The 27,027-nt window shown below is 34.8% G+C and overlaps 1 protein-coding gene across 2 annotated transcripts; it reads left to right on the forward strand.

Moving 5' to 3' along the window:
• Positions 1-292: 292 nt before the first annotated feature.
• Positions 293-23,050, forward strand: LOC122526622 (guanine nucleotide-binding protein G(s) subunit alpha). 2 transcript variants are annotated; one of them, XR_006306127.1, is made up of 11 exons: positions 293-777; positions 2,407-2,479; positions 5,057-5,111; positions 7,015-7,134; positions 11,155-11,252; positions 17,161-17,215; positions 17,943-18,016; positions 18,605-18,784; positions 18,898-19,102; positions 19,384-19,874; positions 20,208-23,050. XR_006306127.1 is itself a non-coding variant. In XM_043650163.1 (10 exons), the coding sequence occupies exons 1-10, from the start codon at positions 639-641 to the stop codon at positions 19,528-19,530; spliced, it is 1,146 nt and encodes a 381-aa protein (XP_043506098.1). In that variant the 5' UTR covers positions 293-638; the 3' UTR covers positions 19,531-23,050. The 2 variants fall into 2 exon arrangements, 1 of the variants encoding a protein (XP_043506098.1); XM_043650163.1 differs by having other exon boundaries at positions 19,384-23,050.
• The last annotated feature ends 3,977 nt before the right edge of the window (positions 23,051-27,027 follow it).

Consider the following 27,027-nt stretch of genomic DNA (forward strand, 5'->3'; position numbering starts at 1 on the left):
GCGATAAAGCGTGATCAGTTATTTAACAAGCAGAACGTGCCTTAGTGAGCGGCAGGAGAGGGTGCGCTTTTCGAACATCCTCACGTCGTCGATGTCGTTGCCGTTGCTGTCGCCGTCGTCGTCGTCGTCGCCGTCGTCGTCGTCGCCGTCGTCGTCGCCGTCGTCGTCGTCGTCGCCGGCGTCGTCGTCGTCGTCGTCGTCGTCGTCGGCGTCGTCGTCGTCGTCGTCGCCGTCGTCGTCGTCGTCGTCGTCGTCGCCGTCGTCGTCGCCGTCGCCGTCGCCTCCACCACCGCCACCACCGTCGTGGTCGTCTCCACCACCGCCACCGCCGTCGTGGTCGCCGTCGGCGTCGCCGCCACCGTTGCCGTTGCCGTCGCTGTCGCTGTCACCTTCGCCGTCGCCGTCGTGGTCGTCGTCGTCGTCGTCGTTGTCGTATCGCCGTCTCCGGTGTAGCCATATTCTCGTGTGTGTTCTTGTACCGGCCCTGTAGGAGTACGCGCGCGCGCGCACCCTTTTCATTCGGTGGAGGGGTGGCGTCGATCTTTTCCTCATCGATAAGAAGAGAAAAAGGAAGATCGGCAGAAGTGGCAGGGAATAACGAGGAGGGCGAGTCACGTGTGTCTTTCTCGTGGTGTGTCATGGGGTGCTTTGGCAGCCAGAGCAGTAAGGCCAGTCAGGATGATTCGAAGAACCAGAAGAGACGCTCGGATGCCATTACCAGGCAACTACAGAAGGACAAGCAAGTCTATCGAGCTACTCACAGGCTCCTCTTACTCGGTAAGCAATATCCTTTTTTTTTTTTTTTAACTCAATTTTTTCCTTTTTTCATTTTCATCATTTCCGTCTATTTCGATCACGAAGATTTGTGTAAGCGTATTCGTGACATTTGCCCGACTAAATTTATCCATCAACGTGATTGCGGGTTTAACGAGGTACAAGCCTTTCGCGATATATTGCTTTTTCGCGCATTTCATTTATGCGTACGTACTAACGAATGATTCATTTATTCGAGCGCGTATGTACGTACAAAAGAACAAATATGTGCAAGATTTGATAATAAAAATGACGCGATGATTCTACCGAGAGATATCGCATAACACTGATTTTCAATCGAATCAAATAATATAGAAAATATACTAAACAAAATCACATTACGAAAATATAAAAAGAATAACAAGTATTGTCCCTCTACTAAGATAGAATACACGCTTCTACAAACAACAATTCTCTTCCATTGGTGTTTGTAGAAAAACGCGGGATATTCGTAATTGAATCAGGTTTCGTCAAAAAGGTACGAGAGCATCATCATCTTATATCTTCTCTTAGTCGCGTCAGTGTATCTCGACAGTGAGCGAATTTAAATATAAATATCGATTTAGAATAGCCTCTATACTTGCTAATTACAAGACGTTTCTCCTAACTATGAATCTTTTATGGGGGGAGAATTTGTCGAGGTAACTTAAAACATTAACTCACATCAGACGGCTGGCAATCGCTTTCGGACAAAGACGCGCGTCCGTTGAGGACAGGCCGAACATTATCGTGATGTTCATCGGCGCGTTATTCGATTTTATCGATTATCGTACGAGCTGGCACCCACGAATATCCCAACCGCTGTTTGTGTCGTACCTTTTTTATGCTCTCTCTCTCTCTCTCTACCTCTACCTCTACCTCTACCTCTACCTCTACCTCCACCTCTACCTCTAGCTTTACCTCTAGCTTTGCCTCCACCTCTCTTATCATGCTTTCACTCACTTTTATGTCCTTCTTTCCATCTTTCTCACTTTCTTCCTCCTCTAACTACCTCTTTCACTTTTTATATCCGTTCGTTTATATATTTCGTTCGTTCCTTTGCTTTCTTTTTCAGGTAATATATATTATGTAGTACGTATAGTAAAAAAGAAAAAAAAAAAAAAAAAAAGGTGCGAAAACATAAAAGCGCACGCGTGCAAACACTCCCCAATGTGTCTACTTATCGCGATATTTAAGACCAGCCGGCAACTCAGCGTTACCTTCTTATTCTTTGCTTATGTAGGTCGTCACTTTAATTCAACGTAAGTTGCGTATCCGTATATCGCCTGCGGCCGAAAAGCAACAGCTGTTATCGCATTGTTTTCTCTAGCGTGTGTATATAATTATTATTGATGCTGTACTAAAGTGGGGGAAAAAGAGACTGGTGTCGATCTAAAACTCACACCTTACCCTTCCTCCTCCTCCTCCTCTTCCTCCCCCCCACTGCTGTTAATTTTTTATAATTTCATTTCAAACGCACGACACATTCGTAATTTTCACGAATCAATCAAACAAGCATTTAAAGACATAAACTTTATAAAATGATTTGCTTTTTATTTTTCTCTTTATTTTTTTCGTTCAGATAAATTTCGATAACGTTACCCTTTTTTTCAGGAGCGGGAGAATCTGGGAAAAGTACGATCGTCAAACAGATGAGGATATTGCATGTCAACGGCTTCAGCGAAGCGTAAGTTTTCTTAGATTTTATGCCAATGATCGAGAGACAGGAGAGATCATTCTTTCAAGGCGATCATGTACGACACATGTAACATAACGGAAACAAATTGTTTTTTTCGATTAACTCTTTTTTTTTCTTTCTTTTTTCTATTATTTTTGATCTCCACTTTTCTTTTCATTAATATGCACTTCTATGGAATGAGTCATTACGATTAGCAGTTCGAACCGTCAATCAACGTAATATCAACACGTGGTCAAGTTTGAATCGTCAATCCTTTATGTTTCTCTCTCTCTCTCTCTCTTTCTCTCTTCTCTCTCCTCCCCCCTCCCTCTCGTTTTCATTTTGATATATAGCAAAGAAAAAGATGAGAACAAATTGTATTTCACATTTCCTTTCGACAAGATGTCAAGCAACGACTGACGTCCGTTTTGGAATAGCAAAGTAAAAATAAACATGCGAGGTCGAAGAAAGAAGAAGTGTATACCGTTATCGCTAATGATTCTCATTACACATATACATATACGTATGGTCGTACGTAAAAATCAAGAGCAACTAGATAGGATGAAAACGACGTGCAAACAAACGGGCCACTTCGTGCCCGTCGTAAATTCTGTCTGACTCGAGGAACTGATAACGTTCTATCTGAAAGGCGCCTCATTGCTTTTTTCCTTTCTTCTTTTTCTTCTTTTTTTCCTTTTTTTTCCTTCTTCTTCTTCTTCTTTTTCTTCTTCTTTTTTAGCAACTTCGAACTTAACGCGATCGATTAACGTAGAAATTATAACTGTATTATCATTCGCATGAATCATAAACAAAATTTGCTCGAATTAACCCTTTTCCGGGGTTTTTGTTTTTTTTTTTTTTTAATTTTTTTTTTATCACATTGCGAAGAGTTCTTCAACGGAGATTGTACAATATATATGCACATTTTATTTTATAACTGAAAAATTATATATGTAATTAATTAACGCTTTATTTCGGAAAAAAATTTGATCCTTGTATAATATACAGCAACACTAAAGTTTCGTTTGTTTTGAAAAACTTCATTGATTTGTTAATATTTTTTGTTTATCTTATGATTTTTATAGCGAACAACAATCCACTTACTAGTTTACTAGTTTTATTAGTAGCCAAGAGTTGAAATGTTAGAATTTAAATAATATTTGCTAAACTTTGTTAACCAATTAGATGCATAAAAAAGTAATCGCGATCGAACAGAGGAAATAATATAATAATAGCGCAATAGAACTGGATGAAACAATTTCGTGAAAAACTTTAAAAGAGAGAAAGAGAAAGGTGTTGTATATTAAAATTTCATTGGCTTGTATCTGCTACAACAATAAAGTAGCAAGCAAAGCAAAGTGGAGGATCGTTGTATCAGATCGCAACTGTCGTATTACTTATACATACCATTCGTTTGTGAAGACAAGTCTTCCCGAGGGAATACGAGAGCAAGAAAAAAGGTTCCCTCCCTTTCATCATCCCTACTTTTAGGACTTTCCAAATCCACAGAGTAGGATTTTCGTAACATAGTCGTCGTCATATGATTGATAATTTCCGATGGACACATTTATGTTTAATTTATAATCGAAGGTAGATACAAATAAAAAAAAAAACAAATAAAAATATAGAAAAAGCATGTCAACGCGCCAAAATACTCGGAAAGATTTATTTTACTCTGTTTCGACGTTTTCCGTTCGTTCTCTTTATTTTTAACGCTTCGAATTAGCAGTTCCACCTGTAAAGAAAATACGTGTTGGTGTAGAGTTACGTAAAGCAAGAAGAGTAGGCAGGCAGGCAGGCAAGCAAGCAAGCAAGCAAGTAAGCAGTCGACCATTCTAGCCAATGAGACCGACAGGGGACTTGCTCATAAGGCAAGGGACTTTTTCCCATAAGCAGAAAACATCTACAGGAGAGGGTGGCCAAGCAGAGAATATATCTGCTAAGGATATTGGCATGATTGGTTGGAAGGGCCAATCGGTCGCTGGCCTCCTTCTACTCTTGCTAAATGTAACCTTATATCGGTCGTATTTTCTTTATTGGCTGGAAAGGATCTCACATCGTCGTCTACTTATTCAATACGTAAAACAAAGATAAAGAATGGACACGTCGAAACATAGGAGTAAGGTAGAACGTTAATACACTGCTGATGGTAATGTGTATTTTTTTTCTTTTTTTTTTTTTTCTTTAACTACTCTTGACCACGAAACATAAATGTGTTGTTGTCCATCGAAAATTTTCAATCATACGACTATGTTAAAAAGATCCTACTCCGTGGACTTGGAAAGCGTCCAAAGTGGGAATAGGCGGAGCAAGTGTACCTCGTGGGTCCCCCCTTGCCCCCCTTATGACCATTCATGTCCCATTCCCATTCTCTTCTTAGACGCACTATACCTACGTATATACTTTTTCCAAGAACGCGCATGATCAAATTATATTTATATATATATCGTAATGACGAATATAATATCTAATGATGATAGGTTGATTCTTGATTCGGATGTTTTATTTCGATATTCTACTTCGTAAATAGATTTTGATTTGATTTGATCGATTGCTACATAATCCATTTATTTGTATTTTTTTCAGAGAAAAACGCCAGAAAATCGAGGACATAAAAAAGAACATCAGAGATGCGATATTGGTAAGAAGATCTGTTAGTTTTCTTCGTATATTTATTCCTGTCTCATAATCCAATTTTGTCGTACCCTGACGCGAATTCATTTCTATATTCATTTGCAAACGTACGTCACTCATTAACGAAATAATCTATTCATTTTAACTGATATAAATATTTTGTGTTTCTGCACAAATTGAGGTTCTCAAAGAATAAAGAACATCGCGTATACCGATTCTTTTGAGTAGAAAATGATGCATTTGTAGTATCATTTTAATGGACCATTCGAAGCAACAGGTACTTTTTCTTTTCTTTTTCTTTCTCTTTTTTTCTTCAAATTCTTCTTGAAATAGACATTAAACCTTTCGGAGCACGGATGTTCGAAAGAGAAGTAATATATCTATCAAATACAATTAATTATTTGAGGTGGATCACAAGTTCCCGAATTGACATTCTTATAATTTAAACAGAATTACTTCAAAAGAGGTGTGGACAAAATAATTGATTTGAAATCGGTGAGGAACTTTTGACCTATTATTTATTAAAGTTGCGTAATGCGAGATCCACCAATGAGTGTACAATATTTGACCATTAAACTGTCATTTGCTTTCGTATTTTAAATACGTGTAATTAAATATAACTTTATTTCCACTTTCGTATATCGAAGGAATATACATGTGTATACGTAAGTGATATTAGATACTCATTAATATAATATTAATAGTGTTTAGACTCATCCAGTAGGAGCTTATAAAAAAGAATCATAAATTTGTAATTAATTTTATTGCATCCATCGGGTGGAAAAAAACGATAAGATAACAATCATACTTTCCTTATATTTTCTCTAAACACATTTAGTTTCAAGAATATATTCAATTAAAAGTTCAAATACAAATTGTGCAAAATAGCAAAGTTACAGTAATAATAATAATAATAAGATAATAATTGTGTTGGCACGTTCAGGTAATGTTTTGAAATCAAACAACTATGTATTCAATCCCCGACTTTTCTTTTCTTTATGAAACCATTTTGATAACCGCAAATGAACCCACCATCCTTAACGTGTACGATCAGGGATGGTCGTGAAACGAATGTGAAGATTTTGAAAATTTGTCTCAACAATATTTTTCATTGAACGTTTAAAATTGAAAGAAGTATTTCTTGGCCTGAAGTTCTTTACGTCCTTAAATCCGGACATATCGTTTCGTGTGTCGTTCATCGTGGGCGAAATCATCGTGAACGTAGGCGATATGCCAGTTTCAAAGTGTATTTGTCGAAGACGAGTTAAAAGACCACACGTTGGCTCACTGCTAATATTAGCAGTAATTTGCTGGACAAATATGAATATCTCAATCTAGTGCACTTTCCACAAGGTTTCTTGCCTCGAGGAATCTTATTTTGTGTCACTCTCGGTTTTAAATGTTTTTATTTTATTATTATTATTATTATATTTGAGTGTACGCGTGTAAAACGAAAAAAAAAGAAATAGAAGAAAATTCAACAAAATCTATTGCGCGAGATCGTTACACTTTAATATTTTACCATCGTTTCTATTCTTTATTTTATTCTTTCATTAATTGCAAGTTAAATGGTTGCCTTTTTTTAAAAGCAAGAACAAATGTTTAAATATTAATATTAACGAGTAATTAATAAGTAACATTAACTTAACATAATCGTACAAAATTCTCTTTCGTCGATTGATATATAATATTCATTTAATTCTTTTTATTCAAATTAATAAAAATTATTATTTTTTTGTGTTTTTTTCTATAATATCAATCGAATGAAATAAATAATATTTAACATTATTATATGTCATTATATATTTATGTTGAATTTATTTCAGCTCGCTCGGGGAGGGATTAAGAAAATGGAACAACTAACGAGAACTTAACGTTTTCATTTGGTTTCTTATTTTTTTTTTTTTCAGACGATAACCAGTGCTATGAGCACGTTAGCACCGCCCGTGACGTTAGAGGATCCTGCAAATCAGAGCAGCGTCGACTATATCCTGAACGTCTCGTCTTCCCCGGATTTTGATTATCCCGCGGTGAGTGATTTAATGAAAAATTTAATCGACAATTAGTGTTGTTACCGACGACGAGGAGGAAATATAATGCTTCCTCGATATCGTCAAACGAAATCACGTGCTCGTTTCGATGCCTGCTTGCCTGCCTGTCTCCTCAGCAGTATGATAATAAACTTTGTCGAACATTTTCGATCATATACCGATATCTATAGAAGAGTAATGAACGTACGGAATCGTTGAGATCTATTACGTGGCATGATTAATGTTCATGCTCTCTAAATAGTACCACATATGTTTTGTATGCTTATTTTATAGAATATCATATACACGCGTATATACCTAATGTAGTATTTTTAATACGCGAATGTCGATTACGTTTTTTTATAACACACGTAAAAAACGTATCTATGAACTTTCGTAAAGATTAATACAAAATATCTCGTGAAAATTTTTAGATGGTTGATTCAATTTGATATATATGTGTGTTTCATTTTAATGTTACTTACAATTAATGTCGCTTTAAAAAATTGATCTTCTCGCGTATACGTGTCTTCTATGACGTGGAATTAAGAAAAATAAAAATAACGATTGGAATATATTCGTGTCGTTTAAAAATATATATTTTATTAATTTTATTTTATAAACTTGTGGGGATCGAGAAAAAAAAAAGATTGATTGAAAAGTGATATCATCGCGTAACGTTGATTTTATCTCTGGTTAAAGTTGCGTGAGTTCAGACAGTTGCGTTTGTAGAAGAGCATTAAGACCTAGTGATAAAACTAATTTATAGGTGGTATTAGTTTAGTTTAAGTAGTTATAGAAAGACATGTTAGAAAACGTATTATGAGGGCGTTTATTTAGTCCATTTGGTCATTCTGTATTCAGGACAAGAAGAACATACCGCGCCTCTTTAGAAAAACGTGCACTAAAAAAGTGTCCATGTTTGTTGCACAAGTTAGTTGCCTACCTGACGCATAATGCTGTGTACTTTTCTTTTTTCTTTTTTCTTTCTTTTTTTCTTTTTTTTGGAGGGGATTCACAATTCTTCGATTGATTTTGAATTCTTGATAAATCTTTCTCTCTCTCTACAAATTTTGGATCATAAATATTTTTGAAAATTGTTAATCGTAAGATTAATAGTCGTTGACCCAGACACCGGAGCACACACACGCAGAATGTAGAGCATGCGTGGCGAGACGAGAGAACAAATATTCCTCATTATAGAACTCGCACCTCTCTCATTATATATACACACACATAATCGGATATACAGTTGAGTTTTTATTCCAACAACAATATGAGTTTAACGATCGTAAAACGGAATTTTTTTCGATATACATAATACCAGAAATATTTCTACTTTACGGGGGGTGGGTGAGTGGGTGGTTAGTAGGTCTGAGTTAAACCAGACTCGTATAACAAATATAAAACTAAAGTTGTTCAAAATAATGACTTTGCCAATATATTTCCAACTCATCGAAATCAGCCAGGAGGACATAATTTCTTAATAATTACTATTTCTTTCTTTATTTTTTGTATTTTTTTGTTTATTTTTCTTCTTCTTTTTATTTTATTTTTTTACGTGATCGAAAGCACGAAGAAAAATTCATTTTTCGTGTAATTAACATATACGTATATTTTCTTCTCGCTTTTTTTCTTTTCGTTCTTTCGACGAACGCGCATATGTGTAGTTCTTATGGGAAGGACGATCGATTAGGATGATTTTAAATGCGGGCCTATTCTTGTGTATGTTTCCTCTTTCTTTTTTTTTTTTTTTTTTTTTCAAAATTTACGTTTGGTCGTGGGAGAAGAAAACTTCCGATTTCCGATAAATTAAATATCCCATTGCATTCTCTTTTTTGTTTTTCTATTTTGTTAATTTATTGAAGAGAGAGAGAGAGAGAGAGAGAGAGAGAGAAAGAACAGTACTGGAAAAGAGGGAGGGGAGGGAGAGAGTTGGGGTATAAAATTCATATAAATTTTATGGATTTTAAAAGTAAGAACAAATTTAAATTCGCGATGAGACTTTCTTTTTTTTTCTTTCTTTCGATGTAAAGTTGTCGCAGCAACATAATTCACGTTTTGCGTCATTCATTTTGCAAGCGTGTGGGGCATATACCTAACCATACCCATACACACAGAGACACGTGTATGCAATTCCGAATATACCGTTCACTGATGAGAAGAAAACCTACCGGGGTTCGTTCATTCTATCCACGACGTTTTGAAAATACGTCACAAAATAAGATACGAGAATCTTATTTTGTAGTCGTATGATTATTTCAAATTGATTCTGGAATACACTTATGTTTCACGATATGATTAAATAGTAATTTTAATCTATTGGCGTAGATTGTTCCGAGATCATTCCATCTTGTTCGGTTTAAAAACGTTTACTGTCCTTTTACTTCTATACGATTTTTGTTCTATCAGGAACATCATCAAGATTAGCATAAAATAAAGTTTTTCTTTTTCTTTTTAATGTCTAACCGAGTTGACGTTATTTATTCTGTACTGTAAAGAAAAAAAACAGTCATGTAGCCAGCGACTTTTTTTTTGTAACACATTCCATTACATAATCTTAAGGAAATAAACAAGAAACGAGTTATACGCGGTTCGACTATATTCGGAGACTCCTCGAATGTAGGTATGTAACCTATATTGTTATTTTGAATTAAACTATAAAACGATAAGTGCACGCATTTACATATATTGTATCCAAAAAGTTCCCAAAAAAATATGGAAATTAAAATCGTCAATAGTATAAACGAGTATACTTGGATATAAAGATAAACATTACGAATGATTTCTTTTCATTTTTATATTTTTCTCTCTCTCTCTCTCTCTCTCTCTCTCTCTCTCTCTCTCTCTCTCTCGTCAATTTATTCTTCCCCATTTTCATTTTATTCAGAAAAATTCTAATGGATGTATGCAAAATTGGTTTGCTCGTTGATTAAAGGTCTAACTTAATATCCCGTATAGTAACGAGAACTTTAATAATAATTTAATGTTAAAGTCACTAACCCACATGGATTATTTTATTCTCATTCTTATTGCAATATTAGTTTTTTATTAGTAATTACGCACGAAGAGGTACGGAATAAAAAGAAATGTCGAAGTATAATAAATTGTCATACGCATTTAACCTAATCATTTATTTTCCTCATTCTCATAGATTTTTCTGTCTGTACGTTGTTAACGCTAGTGATTAATCAGCGAGGGTTTCCCAATCAATATTAATTGATGGATAGGCGATAAAATGGCGATAAATGATATCTAACAAATGCAAACTTGACGATGCTCTATGTTTTTTGGCGATAATAGGATCTGCTTTTTGCCATTATCCAATTACGAAGAAAGTTATCTTGGCTTAGTTTGGTACTGGCAACGAGCCTTTTTCAAAAGACGTGCCAACGTCCTTTTCCCCTCACACCCCTTCAAACACCTTCTAACATTCAAGAGGATAATTCATTCGAAATTCTTCATCACACGACAAATCTAATTAGAAACATAAGCTTTAGAGAATTGTAAAACAGTTAGAGCTTCGAAGTGGTGGGATAGATGATACTTTTATTTTTTCTTTCCTTCGTTACTTGGCTACGATTAAAAAATAAATAAATAAATAAATAAATAAATATATATATATATATATGAATTATTCTAGTATTCGAACAAATATACATTTATTTTTATTTTGCTGCTATATAATTAACAGAATGATTTACAAAATTAGAAAAAGAACAACAAAAAGTAAGCAGAAGTATCGACAATAATTCGAACATTCAAAGGGTGGTGCCGCTTCGAAGAACTCGTAAATCATGATAATATAAAATTGTTTTTATTCCAAATTCTTCGATCCCACGTTTGCTATGTACATACAATTTTAATTGTATTTAACGAAAATGACGTTTATCGATAATTCTACGCCAATTTCCACGTAGACTCGGAGATCTATTGGCGAAAAGAAAAAAAGGGAATAATAACGTTTAATATTTCTATCTGTTTTGAATACTTTCATTAACGATATTTTAACATTTTCAGGAGTTCTACGAAATCGTCGAAACGCTGTGGAATGATCGAGGCGTTCAGCAAAGTTTCGAGAGGAGTAACGAGTACCAACTCATCGACTGCGCCAAATAGTGAGTCACGTTTAATATGACTGTTTGCTATTAGTCGGTGAAAATTATTCAAAGGGAAAACGTGGTGTATACCAACGTTCTCTCTCTTTGTATTCCCCACCCTACCCCTTCCTATTTTTTTTCTATTTCTTACTCTCTCCTATTTTCCCTGTTTCTTTTTCCCCCCTTTCCTATTCCTAAATAAAAGATTGACGAAGGATGAAAAAACAAAAAAGGCTAAATTATTCCTTATCTTCGTAGCGTTGGAATCATCCTTTGCTCGGGGTACAGTTTTTGTAATCTGCCCCACATGGTGATATCGCGGTTACGATAAGAAGCTCGAACGCGATAACGTTCACGAATTGATAATAAAAGTACCGTGTAAGATATCCCCCCTTCCACCCCCTTCGCCATCATCACCCTTTCTCCCCGTTTCTCTCTGTTTTCCCTTCTCCCTTTGCCTTCCTTCTAAATTCTTTTTTCTCTTTTTTTTTCTTTTTTTTTGGATGAATGAAATATTTCGACAGATTCTTTTGAATTATATGCGTCGAACGAACGGATTAGAAAGAAGGTGGTGGTGAGTGGGTGGTGGTGGTATCGCAATGTATTATAGCATAATAGGCAAAAAACAAAAACCCACGTTGGACGGTGTGAAACGGTCGGTCAAGTTTTTCGTTTTTAATCGAAACGCGTTTTAGAAAATATTTAAATTGTTGACAGAACAGAAATAACTTCCGGCATAGATTTAAGTTAAACGTTTTGTAAAGCTTCGATAAGTGAACCCAACTGAAACTAACGAGATCGTATCGTTATTATTCCCATCGTATAATATATATACTCTCGGCATATACGGATTATTCTTAAAATAACATTAGATTCATACGATTATTTCACGTGAGGCGTGTGTGTGTGTGTGCGTGTGTACGTTTTAAGGTGTTTATACGGTGTTTTATTAGGGAACATTTATTTATAACTCGTACCGTTTTGCACAGTCTATTATTCCCGAGTCTATAACGAAATAAATATACCAAACGTATATTTGCGATATTGCTATGCGTAAAAGAAAGAAAGAAAGAAAGAAAGAATAATCGGAAAAAAGCGGTGTGCCTAATAATGGTTGTGGTTTATCCTAAATCGTAAATTTACGTGACAATGTAGTTTTTGTATTTTTTTTCTTTTTCTTTTTCTTTTTTTTTTCTTTTTTAAGAATCAATAACGACTAAACGAATTCTATTTTTAAGGTAGTAAGATCATTTTGTAATGGCTTCTTTTTTCGTCTTCCTCTCTCGAATTGTCTTTCCTTTCAAAAGAAATGTAGAATTTTTGGACGAATGTTACGTAGAGAGAGAGAAAGAGAGAAAGAGAGGAGATTATGTTCGTGTATATTGAAAGAGACCGCTTGAAAGACCGATCTAATGCCAATAGAGACAATGCTTTAACGAGGTAATCGCTTTAATAGAGGCCACTGGCTTATCTAGGGTTCTCAGCAAACCTGCTCACAATCAACATCGATATTTTTCGAAGGTAAATTCATCGTTACGAGATTCGTACCCTAACCACGAGTTTAATAAGTAAGGTTTTTCAAATTAATAAGAAATGGGGTAGTTTTTATGTGTGTGTGTGTTTTTTTGTCTGTTTGTCTTTTTAATGTTGCAGCAGAAATATTGTTGCACCGTATATCTATGCAACCATAGCAATGAGTAAAAGCACAAATCTTTCGCGTAAGTGAACACTGATACCATTTAACAAGTCGGCGCATATGATTTCATTTTACGGTTTAAGCAAACATTAAATACGTACATACGTATGAATCGTTCAGAAACCAATGCAGGATTAAGTTCAGGGAAATCAAAATTGAGAGAATTCATATTTTGCAATTGTTGATTTATTAATTTGATCTGATAAGTATATAATCTTTTTTTTTCTTCAAAGGATAGATCCTAGACAACGAAACAAGCTGTGCTCAGGATTTGCAAATAAAAACGTAATTGTTATATTTATTAGGATAACGACAGGATCTTAAAAAAAAAACTTTAGGATTGAACTTTAGGAATGAAAATTTTTCAAATATGAAAGTAACGAAAAAAAAAAAAATTCGCCTGATTGTGTCAGCATTCTTATTTTCCAGTTTCTATCTTCTCATGTCGCAAGGAACGGTTTCGTTATAAATAGCGAATTGTATTTTTAGGAAGCGCTGCTTCAGATATATCGGAGGAATGTTCCTCGTTGGAGGAACAGTACACGATTTTAGATTCCCGATCATATTTATTTATTGCATGAAATTATTCCTGCGTAATGATATTTTCCTCGAATTTTCACGTGTTTTCCCCACCCCTTCAGAATATTATTTTCAAGTAACTTTAAAGTCAAGAGGATGGAAGAAGGAAAAAAGGGAAAAGTGCGTTAACCACTCGATGATCGTTACGTGTAATGATTTATATATATTTTATTGGTAGGTGGGGGTGGAAGGTGGGGGTTTCTCCACCGAAATAATCAAAAACACCACCCCCATTTTTCGACCTTTCCTTCGAAATTTTATATTTGAATTTGTAGCTTTGCAAAGAAATAAATATGAGAAGGGAAGATCCAAAGAGAAGAATTTATAAAACTTATATGCGACTGTAATAGTAGTAGTAGTAAATGTGTAGTTGCTTTTTTTACGAATCGATGATAGCATGTCATTTTGTGTTTATTGCTTTTTTTTTTATAATTTCCTCTCTCTCTCTCCTCATCTTTCTTCCTTGCAAGTACAGAGAAACCGTTAGTAGTAGATAAGTACTTTTGAACATGCGCTATGGGTGGAAAAAACAATGTTATAGTTTACATCAGAAGGTCTTTGCTACTCTAATATAATCCGTGATAACGAGAAAATCTTTGCTTCGCAATTGTGTCGAGCCTCGACCTCCTTACTCTTTCGATTCTCAAAAGGTCGATGACCTATTTCTCTTTCTCTCTCTCTCTCTCTCTCTCAACACGTCAATTCCATGACCTATCTTATCCTGCAATCCAGTCTCATGGAAGAAGCTTGTTATACCGATGTGTAATTTTTCTGTTAGATCACAATTAGAAAGGAAAGTATTACCAAAGGTATTATCTATATTCATGAACTTAATTATTCTCTCATTTCGTTTGGCGTATTAATCCTTGAAAGTTAAATCAAACGAACAACAAATAGAATTGGAAGTGTATTGTCTTGACTAATATATAAAAAAAAAAAAAAATAAATTGTAATTTTTCGATGCCCTTTTCGTAAGGAAAAATATTATACGATTATTAGAGAACACGTGAAGTATTATATTATAAAATATTAAATAGGTAGAAATTATTTTCCTTTTTTCTTCTTTCATTTCAAATTGAAGTCTCAGAACCGAAACTTTTCCAATTTGCATAAAACGAACGTGATCGGTAAATGGTGTTCTGTTATTAATATCATCCAACGTTCTAAATTTTTGATATCGATAAAAGGACGCTTTAGTTCATGCTATATTTACGGAATTATCATGTACGAGAGATTCGCTCGTTGCTCGTGTTTCTACGTAAAGTATCCATGGACCGATTAGAGAAGCTTCTCCTATGGTGTATATAGCACGGTAAAGATACCTGTTTCGTGTGCCTGTATAATGTAGTACATACACATAGTATCTCATCTACATGGTGTTCAAAGTTATTCGATCGGTACAAATAACGTCAAAGCTTCAAAAGATACCGAAAAGCGTTTAGAATGAAACCCCTTCGATAAAGAGGATCACAGAGCTCTCTTTACCTCCCCTCCCTCTTTGTCTCTTAGAGCAGTCTTTGAAAGAGAGGAAAATTGCATCATAGATATAAAAGGGAAATAAGTGAAATGGAGATAGATAAATAGTAGATAGATAGATAGTTAGATATATATATATAGAGAGAGAGAGAGAAAGAAAGAAAGAAAGAAATTAGAAACAATAATTTTTTGTTTCTTTTTTCTAAACAACCCGACTTTATATCCTTCATCGTAACGAGCGACCTATTAAGGTCGCCTTAGGTGGGCTTCCATAATTATCTCGAGTAAAGTGATGATCTATCGTAAAATATTATTCATGAAAAAGAAGCATACTTTACGGGGTAGGAAAAGAAAAGAAAAAGAAAAAGAAAAAGAAAATGAAAAAGAAAAAGAAATAGAAATATTAGTAACAAATTAGACATGATTTTTCCCCCCATGGCTATTAACAAAAACAAAAAGAAACAGTAGAAACAATATTCATCTCGTAGAGTTGTATCCAGTATACTTCCCGACGAATTAATTGCCATCTTTTCGAACTTTATTAACGTACAACGGTTGGAAACCTTTTTATATCTTTTTTTTCTTTTTTATAGAAACAACATTGAGAACGACGAAGCATTTGTGTTAATGTTTTAACGCGAGAAAGAGAGAGAGAGAGAAAGAGAGAGAGAAACAGAGATAGAGAGAGGATAGAATAGAATATAGAGCTTAGAAAATACAGCCTAAGTCCTGTATGTATGTATGTATGTATGTATGTATGTATGTATGTACGATTGATGACGGGCACCGATGGCAGTGACCCATGACCTGAATTGAAAAATGGATATCAGAGGGGCGTATGTGCACACCCGGCGAGGCCGACGAGGCAAGGGTTGGGGTTAGGGTAGGACACCGCCGAGGATCGATTTTCCCTCTTCGTAAGCTCCCTCTGCTCGTGGTACGGGAGATAGGAAGGAAGGGTGGTAGGGAAGGGAGTAGGGACGCAAAGGCTCGAGGGTGGGAAAAGACAGCGTACGCGCGCGCGCGCGCATACACACCTCTCTCTCTCACGTTCTATCTCTTTCTCTATCTTCTTCAACACCTTTAATATTCCACCCTTTTCCAATCTTCCATTCCACTACCTTCGAACCATTTTTCCATTCTTTAACTATTCTCTGCTTTCTTCTTTGCCATACGTCCTGCAACAACAACATCGACGACGAACCACCCTCCCCCCCCACCCCACCCATTTCCCCTTCCCTCACCCCTTCCATTTCCTTTCCCTATGTATTCTACACCTTCGTTCGATGATGCTTTTCATTAGTTCTTTTTTTCTTTTCTTTATTATTCTGTATTTTCTCTCTCTCTCTCTCTGTATATCATCGTTCGTAGTAGAATGTATGGTTTAGTTAGGTAGAATCTAGCAGGATCGAACGGTTCATTTTCGTTTTTCTAATCAACGAGACAAATTTAAAACACGTTGATGAAACGCCATCGGTGGCTGATATCTAATCATTTTTTTTTTTTAATACTAACAATAAGTAACGCGCGTGATCTAACTGGAAGATTTAAGAATTCGCATAACGCTTTCAATGTCAATAAAACAAATTAAATTCGATCTATGGGTATTCGTTTCAACGGATTATCATTTAGTCGCGAATTATTTCACACGGTTTTTTTTATGAGGGTGGGGTGGGGTGAGGCGAGGTGAGGGGAATTACTTTGTCTTTTTCCTTTACTTCGCTTGCATGTTTGTTTTCTCGATAAATGTAGAGAGAGGTGTAGTGATAGTAAAAAAATAAGAAAAGAAAAATAACTTTCTGTATTTATGGTGTTTGCGCAAAGAGTTTGGCCACCAACTCTTCTTCGTCTGCTAGGTAGGAAACATAAAGAGAGATCCGCATTGTCATTTGACCGCATACGTACGTAGAAAGTGGCCTCGGAATAACGATGTGGTTGATTACCGATGATTGTCATTACGGAAAAGCAGTATGGATCAATAACGCTTCAACGTGGATTTTGGTCGAGTGCTACGATATACCAAAGCGAACAATGACTAAGAATATCTTTCGTATATTCAAGAAATATGAATCAATTGATGAAAATTTTGACTAATTCTTCATGCGTTTAGTATAAGTATGATAATTTGGTGAATAACGCCAAAAACATTAAAAAATGTTTTCTCTTTTGTTTCAGTTTTCTAGACAAAGTAGCTATTGTAAAACAACCGGACTACACGCCAACGGAACAGGTAACGAATATATACGTATACATATATTTGAAGGGTGTTCTTAGTAACTGGGCCGAACTATTACTTTGTTTTATTTTACAGATAGACAAAGATTGTTAAAGGAATGCACAATTTAACTCTTTTTTTTTAAATAGAATAATTTTTAATCATATCGCATAGCTGCTTGCTGCTGACTATGTCTACCAACAACGATATTGTATTTGGAATTAAACAGAATTATTGGTATTTTTTCCATGCCGACTTATGCTGCCTTACTATTCACATTTGCTTATATATTATTAAAACGATAAGCATATCCATTTTCTCGTTAATTTGTAAAACCCATTTCGATGCGATTGTTGTATGATTGTGATTTGAAGAAAATTTAAAAAACTGCAATGGCTTATAACTGATTGCGAATGAGAATTCTGTTCAATTATGGATACAATGTCGCTGTTAATTAAACATATCATTTATGCAGGATGATATTACAATCTAAGTGGATATTGAATACAATTTGTAGAGTTCAATTAAAAAAAAAAAAAAGAAAAATAAGGTACAATTGCATTCGATGAATAGATGCTTTTGTAAAATTGTCCTACATAATTATTAATAGTCTGATTCAGGTTACTAACTCTGTGTTCTTTTCATTTTCTCTTATTTTCGATATAATTGAAAATCAAACATATATATATATATATATGAAAAGATACCGAGCAATGTAGTTCGTTCTCTTTTGCTGTTTTAGGATATCTTGAGGTGTCGAGTTCTTACGTCCGGTATCTTCGAAACCCGGTTTCAGGTGGACAAAGTAAACTTTCAGTAAGTTCCACGCAATACCTTCTTGCTTTACTCCAGTGTTGTCTGACTATATATAGCCAACGTATTACAGTAACATCGGGCCACGGTAAATATAACGCAAAGCAGCGTCGGCATCGTCATAGTAACGGCGCCGTTTATACAATGTCGACGTTACGCTAAACGTACAGCGAAATCCGTTACACGCGCTAATGCCTTCGGAACTTTATCATATTTTCCCTTTTTGCGTTCACTCGCCGGTGTCAAGTTGTATCTACGACGTTCCAGATTTTCAGTCCCTTTCTCTCCTCCGTTTTGCCTCCTTCACGATCGCGCGCGCGTTCGTTGTTAGGAGGTATGTATGTATGTATAAATCTCGCAAAAAGTGACTAAAGAAAACGGGTTATTCTTCCAAGAGAATCGATTTTTGTTCTCATCTCAGCGCTCTCAAGACCGTCCTTCGAGGAGTATAAAATATCGTAGTCGTCGTCGTCGTGTTAATATAAAAAAAGAGAAAAGAAAAAAAAAGAAACGATTATCCTTAAAATAAGTAATCGACTATGAGAGGACGAATATGTTAAGTAACTATTAATTATCTCTCGTTATTGACAGCATGTTCGACGTTGGTGGACAACGCGACGAAAGGAGAAAATGGATACAATGTTTCAATGACGTAACGGCGATCATATTTGTAACAGCATGTAGTAGTTATAATATGGTACTCAGGGAAGACCCGACGAAATTAAGGCTCCGGGAAAGTCTCGATCTCTTCAAAAGTATTTGGAACAATCGGTAAGATACCGCGGCAGCAGTTCTCCTACTGATCTGCCGCTTTCGAAACTTATTGTTTATCAAATTTGTCTCTTAACTTGATATCTTATTTTCCACTTTAATCTTTTTTCCAGATGGCTCCGCACAATTTCCGTGATTTTATTTTTGAATAAACAGGATCTATTGGCAGAGAAGATAAGAGCGGGAAAACATAAATTGGAGGATTATTTTCCTGACTTTTCTCGTTACCAGACGCCGGTCGAACCCGGCGTAGTCACAGATCCCTCGGAACCTCCCGACGTCTTAAGGGCCAAGTACTTCATCAGAGATGAATTTCTCGTAAGTACGAAAAGCTAGAGAGAGAAGGAGGGAGAGAGAGAGAGAAAAGAGAGAAGCCGTTCGGAACGGTTAAAATTTGTCCGGTCCGGTCCGATCCACGGCTCTCATTTGCTCTACTCGTCTACATATACTATTATATAACTTGATTACTATTATTATTCTTCTTTACCATCGTTCGTTCTCTCTTATTATAACGAAATGTCTCGTGACTTTAATCACAGCTGGTCGCGTTAATGTTAATCCAACTATCGTAACTAACAATAAAACGTTACTATTTGTAGCGTATAAGCACAGCCAGCGGAGATGGTAAACATTATTGCTATCCACACTTCACCTGCGCCGTTGACACAGAAAATATCAAGAGAGTGTTCAACGATTGTCGGGACATCATTCAGCGGATGCACTTACGTCAATACGAGCTCTTGTGACTTCATTCCTGCCGACATGTTGTCCGGTTGAGCTTTCGTCTCACCGTTATGCTCCTGCTGTCACCGCTGCACCAACTACGCGAGCCCTTCTCGAGCCCTTTTCGAGCCATATGAGAGAAGAAAAACGAGAGATGTGGCCGCAAAGTCTCCTATCGTTAAGGATATATCCTCGTGCCGCTAAATAATATAGCGCGAACCGTATCGGTAAAACGCACGAGTAAAAAAATGACCTCGTCATCGTTCGACCTCGTCGTCGTCGCCCGACCTCGTCGCACGCGACTAAGTATACACACGCAACACACAACACGTCGAGAGAAGAAGGAAGAATAAAACCCTCTCGTCGAGTAAGAAACATTTTTTTCTCCGCTACGGGACTTATACTACGCTACTTTTTCCACAAATGGAATTTTTACGATTCGTGGGGAAAAATGACGGATCTCCTATGCCGACGAAGGAATACGGAGGAAAGAATTTTTCTCCCTGCGAAATCGTTCAACAAGCCCTGACACACAATACGTCTACCACCAACCACCTCCTCTCTTCTCCATCTCCAAAATTTTTCTATTATTTGTGCATATTATTTGTGTACATATTTGACACACCTACTATCTTTCACACATTTGGCCAATTTTCTTCCTTTTTTTCTGTTTTCTTCTTTCTTCTTTCTTCTTTTTTAGATTCGAGGAGAGTGTGCTGAATGGCTGAGCGGCCGCCCTTACAACCGGCCGCTGAGAACTCGTGCAATTCTAATTATTACCTCGTTAATTTTATTCATATTACGCATCAATTCGTTGATAAGAGCAAAGAGAAGATAAGCGAGGATCGTGATATATATACATATATATACATACATATATATATATATATCTCATAGATTATTAATGTTTATTACAAACTGCATACGTCGTCTTGTGCAAAACGTATGTTCTTCGTTAAATACACTCTTTTTATTTAAACGTCGCGGCTCGGCTTAGATGGTAAGAACATTTCTTAAGACTTTGGCCGTTTCTCTCTTACACCCCTATTCCTCCCCTCATTCTCTTAGGATATATATCCTTTTTTTTATGTAGAAATGGAAATCAATCGAATCCCTAAAATCGTCGTCGAAATCTTATCTCCGTTTCGAATTTCTGCTTCTTACTCTTGTTTTTTCGTTTACTCGTCGTTGTTGTTGCTTCTTAAGATTTTATCGAAATCTCTCCCTGTATCCCCGGCTATTCGTTTTCTACTTCCGAATCTCGACTTTTGATCGCATCGGTCCAACCCATAGGAGTCTCATCCACACCTTTTTACGAGAAAAGTATTTTGTGAAATTTTACAGTATTTCGAAGAGTGTTTTAATTATATGTATAAACTATGTATCGAATATGTACAGGGTGACCGTCCATGAATTCATCTTTTTTATCTATGTTTCCTACGATACAAGGATTCCTCGTTATATGTCATTTTTTACTAATTTCCGTCAGATCGTTTGATAACGTGTATCTAGATGCATAACGATACTAATATAACTATTATGCGTGTATTCGAATTAATAGAAAAACTGCACCGTCTTTAAGTTTCTTGTTATACTAGTATCATATTCTGAATTTAGAATGGGAGTACATTTAATGGCGAGAGAAAAAAAAATAGGAAAAATGTTCGTTTTAAATCTAACTGTCGAGAGAGAATATGTTCGTTACCGTCCGGCGTAGCTTTTTCAAAATAAGTTTTTTTTTCGTTTACGCGTTTATTTGCCTTCTTTCTTTTTATTAACTTTGAAAGGGTAGAATAGTTCGAGCCAAGTATTCTCTCATGAAACGCGACGAGATTCGTGATTTTCTTTTTAACATTTGGAACACCCTGTGTATATGGAAAGAAATGAGCCTACTTTTCCCCCTGATTTTGACTACATATCTTTATTATTTTTTTTTTAAATATCCTGTTGAAAAATTACATACACCTAAGGGTCTCTGTGCTATTACAAAGATAATGAGCGACATGAAAACCATCATACATAAAGCAGTGACTTGACACGTTTATAAGTGTCGTTCTTATTTCTTACGCATAAAGATAAACGGCTGACACTGAAAACATGGAAATAATCCTCCAAGTGCTTTTCTTCTTTTTTTCTTTTTTTACGTTTCTTTGTGAATTTTCAGACACAATGCGATAGTAGTCTGTATTCTATGTTTTACTTTACAAAACAAACTTTATCTCCGGTATTTGTAGAAAAAGTTTCTTTTATATAATAACAGTTGATTCATTTATAATCTCTTCGAGTGTTGTAGAACATTCTTCTTTTTAGCGTAAAATCACTATGACTGTATCGAACATTCATTTTAATCAATTAACCTTAGTCCTTTATTATGCAGTAAAGTGGAAATAACAAAAGTATAAACTTCTTGAGCATAGTGTGTAAGAGATTCGTCAAAGTATTTGTTAAATTTCCTTTTGAAATTCCTTCGCTTGCCTCTGAACGATCGTTCCAAGATTTTGTTTAGACTCGCGACTAAAAGAATAGAGAAGAGAAAGAAATAAAAAAAAAAAGGAAGGGAAAGGAAAGGAAAGGAAGATAAATTCTACTGTCGAACTGACGTAGTTCGTAGTACAAAATAGAATTTGTCGATTAATGATAAAAACGTTAAAACGGATACCCTGTACATGTATACTTGCCCACATACATATATACATACATCTGCATTAAATGTATTTTTGTGTATCGATATTGATGGGTGCGCTCATACATGTATGTGTACCTATCATACTAAATACATTAAGAAACACAACTCATAGTCCGTACTTTTATTTATATCTCTACGAAGCATTATTTTTATTATATTCGTTAAGGTGGATGACGATAAAAAAAAGTGCAAGAGAGTGCGCGAGTGCTTTATTGAAGAGAATAAGAGAGAAGAGTTTGTTTTAAAAAAGTACATATTCTCCATGAACTTCCATCACATCTAAACAAACAAATCTGTATTTTACGTATGCTTTGTTAGTAGCATTGTCACGACACTATTACATAGTTAATTGTTTATAGACGTTGAAGAAAAATCTTCTCTCTCCTCTGTTTTTTTAAATAAGAGGCTAAGTAACGTCTGTACGTAAAGTAATCGAATGCGAAAAAGAACGTGTATAAGTTTGTCTTTCATTAAGACGGGACTCTCTCTCTCTTTCTCTCTCTTTCTCTCTCTCTCTTTCTCTCTCGCTCTCTTAAATGTTTTTCAAAGAAAAAGAAGAAAAAAGCATGTATCGTTTAACAAACTTGCGATCGTACGAGAAGAGACATTAAACACATACACCTCTCTCTCTCTTTCTCTCTCTCTCTCTTTCTATCTCTCTATCTCTCTATTGTTAAATGTAATCATTGATAGAAAATTAGTACGTATGTTAGAGAGAAAAATAAAAGGAAAAGAAAAAGAGAGAAAACGGAAGAACTACGAAAAGTGTGTAGTTGCACGTTAATCAATCGTCTGGGCTACCCAATCGCAACGCTATAACACAAAAAGATACTTGATATTGCTTTAAAAGCTAATAAGAAAAAAAAAAAAAAAAGAAAAAAACATTTATTAAATGTAATTATGGTTGCGTGTGCGTGTACGTAAGCGAATCCAACAAATACCGAATTAGTAGCCGATTTATGTATGTGGTCCCAAGACTAATAATACCAATGTATATTATATATACGCAGATCGCACAATTTTGTTCTTTTCTTCTATTACTGTCGTATACGTACAGTGAAATGATTATGTGAATATGTGAGTATGTTTACCGTGGTGCAAGCAATTTTTATTTGTAAATACAAAGATCACGGATTCGTATGAGATATCTAAAAAAAAAGATAATATAAATATATGTATACAATATATACGTATAATATATATTCGTTTGCTCCGAAGAAGCAAACCGAGTAAGGGAGGAAAGGGAAAAGGCATGTCTCTCCTGTAATCCTAAGATTATTATTGTATGCTGTGCGTGTATAAAGTGTACCGATAATTTCCGTGTATCGTTTGCAGGCACACCAAACAAACGCATATACTCGACACTTGTAAAAACATACACTATATGCTATACGATTCCATACGAATGCGCACATGTCACATACAAATACTACAAACGTGCAAGAAAACATTTTAAAGAAATAGCATGAAAACGTACTTGCGTCAGGATTGCGTTTAAAAGAGAATCAGCGATTTAATCTCAAAAATGTAGTAGGAATGATTATCTTCTTAAAGTAAAGTGTGTAACTTGTTCCTCGCGAACTTACTTGCCATCTCTAAAAAAAAAAAAAAAAAACTGTAAAAGAGTCATTCTTAATGTCATCCGCAAGCTATTCTCCTTCGTTTTGTCAAGCTTTGCTATCGATTTGCTTTGCAAGCCTTCTTGCTCTTCATTTATTATTAACTTTAAAAAGGACGAAAGTAAAGATATAGGCTGATTGGAAATAATTGCAGTGCGAGGTGAGAACATGTATATAGCGATTTGATGTGTCTTGCAATGTGTCCTTGTGGAGGGTGTAACTATGTTCAATTATATAACTTGAACATGAGAATGGGATCAGGCAATATATCGTAGCTTTTTCTTCAACGTCAACGTCACTTTGTAAAACACCTATTATATTATAATTATTTTTATTATTATTATTATAATTATTATCATTATTATTATTATTACTATTATTATTAATATTATTATTATTATTATTATTATTTTATTCAACGAATAATTCGGCTCCTTTTTCCACTGTGATCATCTTTATTTAACTTTAACAATTGTTAATTGATACAAAATTGTTTTTTTTTTTTTTCCATAGTCGAATTTTATTAAAATTAATTCTATATACTATTTTGTTGTTATCGTCACCGCCACGTTCAATGACGATTATATTATTGTTAAAGCACGAAGAGGGAAATGGAAGTGAAGCAATCTATGATTGGGTTGTATGAAAGGATAAATTATTTTTTTTTTTATTATTTTGTTTTTTATTTTTATTATTATTATTATTAGAAGTAGTAGTAATAGTATTAGTAGTAGTAGTAGTAGTAGTAGTAGTGATAGTAGTAGTAGTAGTAGTAGTAGTGTAGTAGCATCAGTAGTAGTAGTAGTAGTAGTAGAAGTAGTAGTAGTAGCAGCAGTAGTAGTAGTAGTTGTGTAGTGTAGTTGGTAGTGTAGTAATTGTAATAGTAGTAGATTAGTAGTAGTATTAATAGTGTTCGTAGTAGTAATTGTAATAGTGTAGTTAGTAGTAGATTAGTAGTTTTAGTAGTAGTACAGCAGTAGCAGTTGTGTAGGAGTAGTTGTACTAGTAGTAGTAATTGTAATAGTAACACTAGTAGTATTACAGTTCTACAGTTCTAAAGAGACAAAGATTCTTCCCTTGTTAAGGATTTATCGATCCTATATTGTATCTTTGTCTCTATTATTTCCAATCATTTCCTTTCACTATTCGGTAATTTGGTACGTATATATACGTTCGAATGTATACGTTTAATTTTCTAAAATAATTTTGTGCTTACTAAACTTGAAAAAGAATATTATTGATTTGTTCTAATCTATTCGCAATACTCTCTTCCAATCTGAAACCGCTCAAATGTGAGAGGAATGAGAGAAAGCTACTTGTGCCTCGAGCGCGCCAACTCTATCCTATAATATATACATTAAGTAATCAAAATCAACTGAGACTACGTCTCTAACATCATTGTAAATAAATATAATAGTATAATTTTTAATGGAAAATATGTGTGCAGTGATTAATCGTCGGTGCTGTTCGAAAAGTGATTTTCTTTTTTTAATTTTCCTAGTGCTGTTCATATAAGGTGCAAGAAAAAAGAAGGCGTCGATGTTTAAAATGAATCATCTTCTAGAAGTTTGCAAAATGTGTGAATTGAAAAAGAGAGTAAAAAGACAAAACGAACAAGACGACGCGATTATTTCGAAAAAGATTATATCTCGATCGTTTACAAATCTGTGAGTTACGTGTAAATTAAGAAGGATTTAATCCATCTGTTTACAAAATTCATAGTACTATTTGCGTTTCAATCGACGAATTATGTGTAGACGGTGGAGCACGAGAAAGACCTTGATAGGAAAACAATACTTAAAAAAAAAAAATATTTAAAAAAGTAAAAAAAAAACAGGTAAAAGTAAAAAAAGAGAAAAGAAAAAATATATGGATATTATATACAAAGAGACATCCCCCAAAAAAGGGAAAGGATTCACTTTTCGTTCTGGCAATAATGCGAACGAATCACTTAATTATTCGTACGTAAATGTGTACACAATGTGTCAAATGTGAGCAAGAAATGAAACCAAAATGGAGTTACCAGCTCGTCAATATTACATCTCCTAAATCATCCCTTTCTCCTCTACCTTGAATTAATTCTTTGTTGCGTGTATCTTAGAAAAGATGTCTAGCTAAAGACTTAAAGTGGATTATTATCGCTAACGTAAAAAAAGAAAAGGAGAAAGAGTTAGAGAAAGAAGGGGAGGTAAAAAAAAACATTAATAATAATAATATTTAATGAAAGCGATTATTTAGAAAGAGAGCGAATCCCGCTCAAAGCGTAGATATACGGATCTGAGTGAATGATTAAATTCGTGAATCTCATGTAGGGAATCAAATTGATGTTGTCCACTTTACGATTCTTGTATGTTCACGAAAATTCCTTGGCACATGTTTCTGAAAATTCGTACACGATTTTAAAACAATTTCAATCAATGACCATTTGATAGAAGCATACAAAGAGAGATCAAGAGAAAGAGAGAAAAAGAGAGAGGAAGAAAGAGAGAGAGAGAGAGGGAGTGTGTGAGAGAGAGAAATAAACACAAAGTTATTATACAAATAAGCATCAAACTTACGTCTCCTTGGATGATTTAGAAAGACAAAAACTTGTAGTGCCATATCAGTACGAATCGTGAGGTGGATATGTAGTAAATATAATAGATAAATAAAAATAAATAAATATATAAATATATATATATATATATATATATATATATATATATATATAATAATATATATATATGTATATGTATATATATATATATGCATATGCATATATACATATATACACAATTCTTTAAATCAATTGCGATTGAATGTATGCTCGAGTGCGTGCCATATGCGAGAAGTAAAATATGAATAAGAGAGACGTATGTAAGTACATATGTATGTAACTGCAATCATGTTTCTAAATTAAAAGAAAAATATTTCATTCTTATTCTGTGATGACTGTCCGAATATGAAGAAAGAAAATATAAAAACTTTACATAAATATAAACTAATGATTAATCGATGAAATTAGCTAATAAAGATTTAATTAATAGTCGTTGTACTAACTTCGTAAGCAACCTTTTAAATAAATGGTCACGCGTATTTCGTTTGCATGTACACGAAAACAAGTAGACATGTTGACTGCCTTGCGTATGTGTCAGCGAACAATATAAACACATAAGCGTTCCATCTGGACACATTATCTTAGTATATAGAAGGAAAACAGTATTATTTATATACTG

The sequence above is a fragment of the Polistes fuscatus genome, unplaced genomic scaffold (assembly GCF_010416935.1).
Source record: "Polistes fuscatus isolate 324 unplaced genomic scaffold, CU_Pfus_HIC Scaffold11, whole genome shotgun sequence".
Taxonomy (NCBI): Eukaryota; Metazoa; Arthropoda; class Insecta; order Hymenoptera; family Vespidae; genus Polistes; species Polistes fuscatus.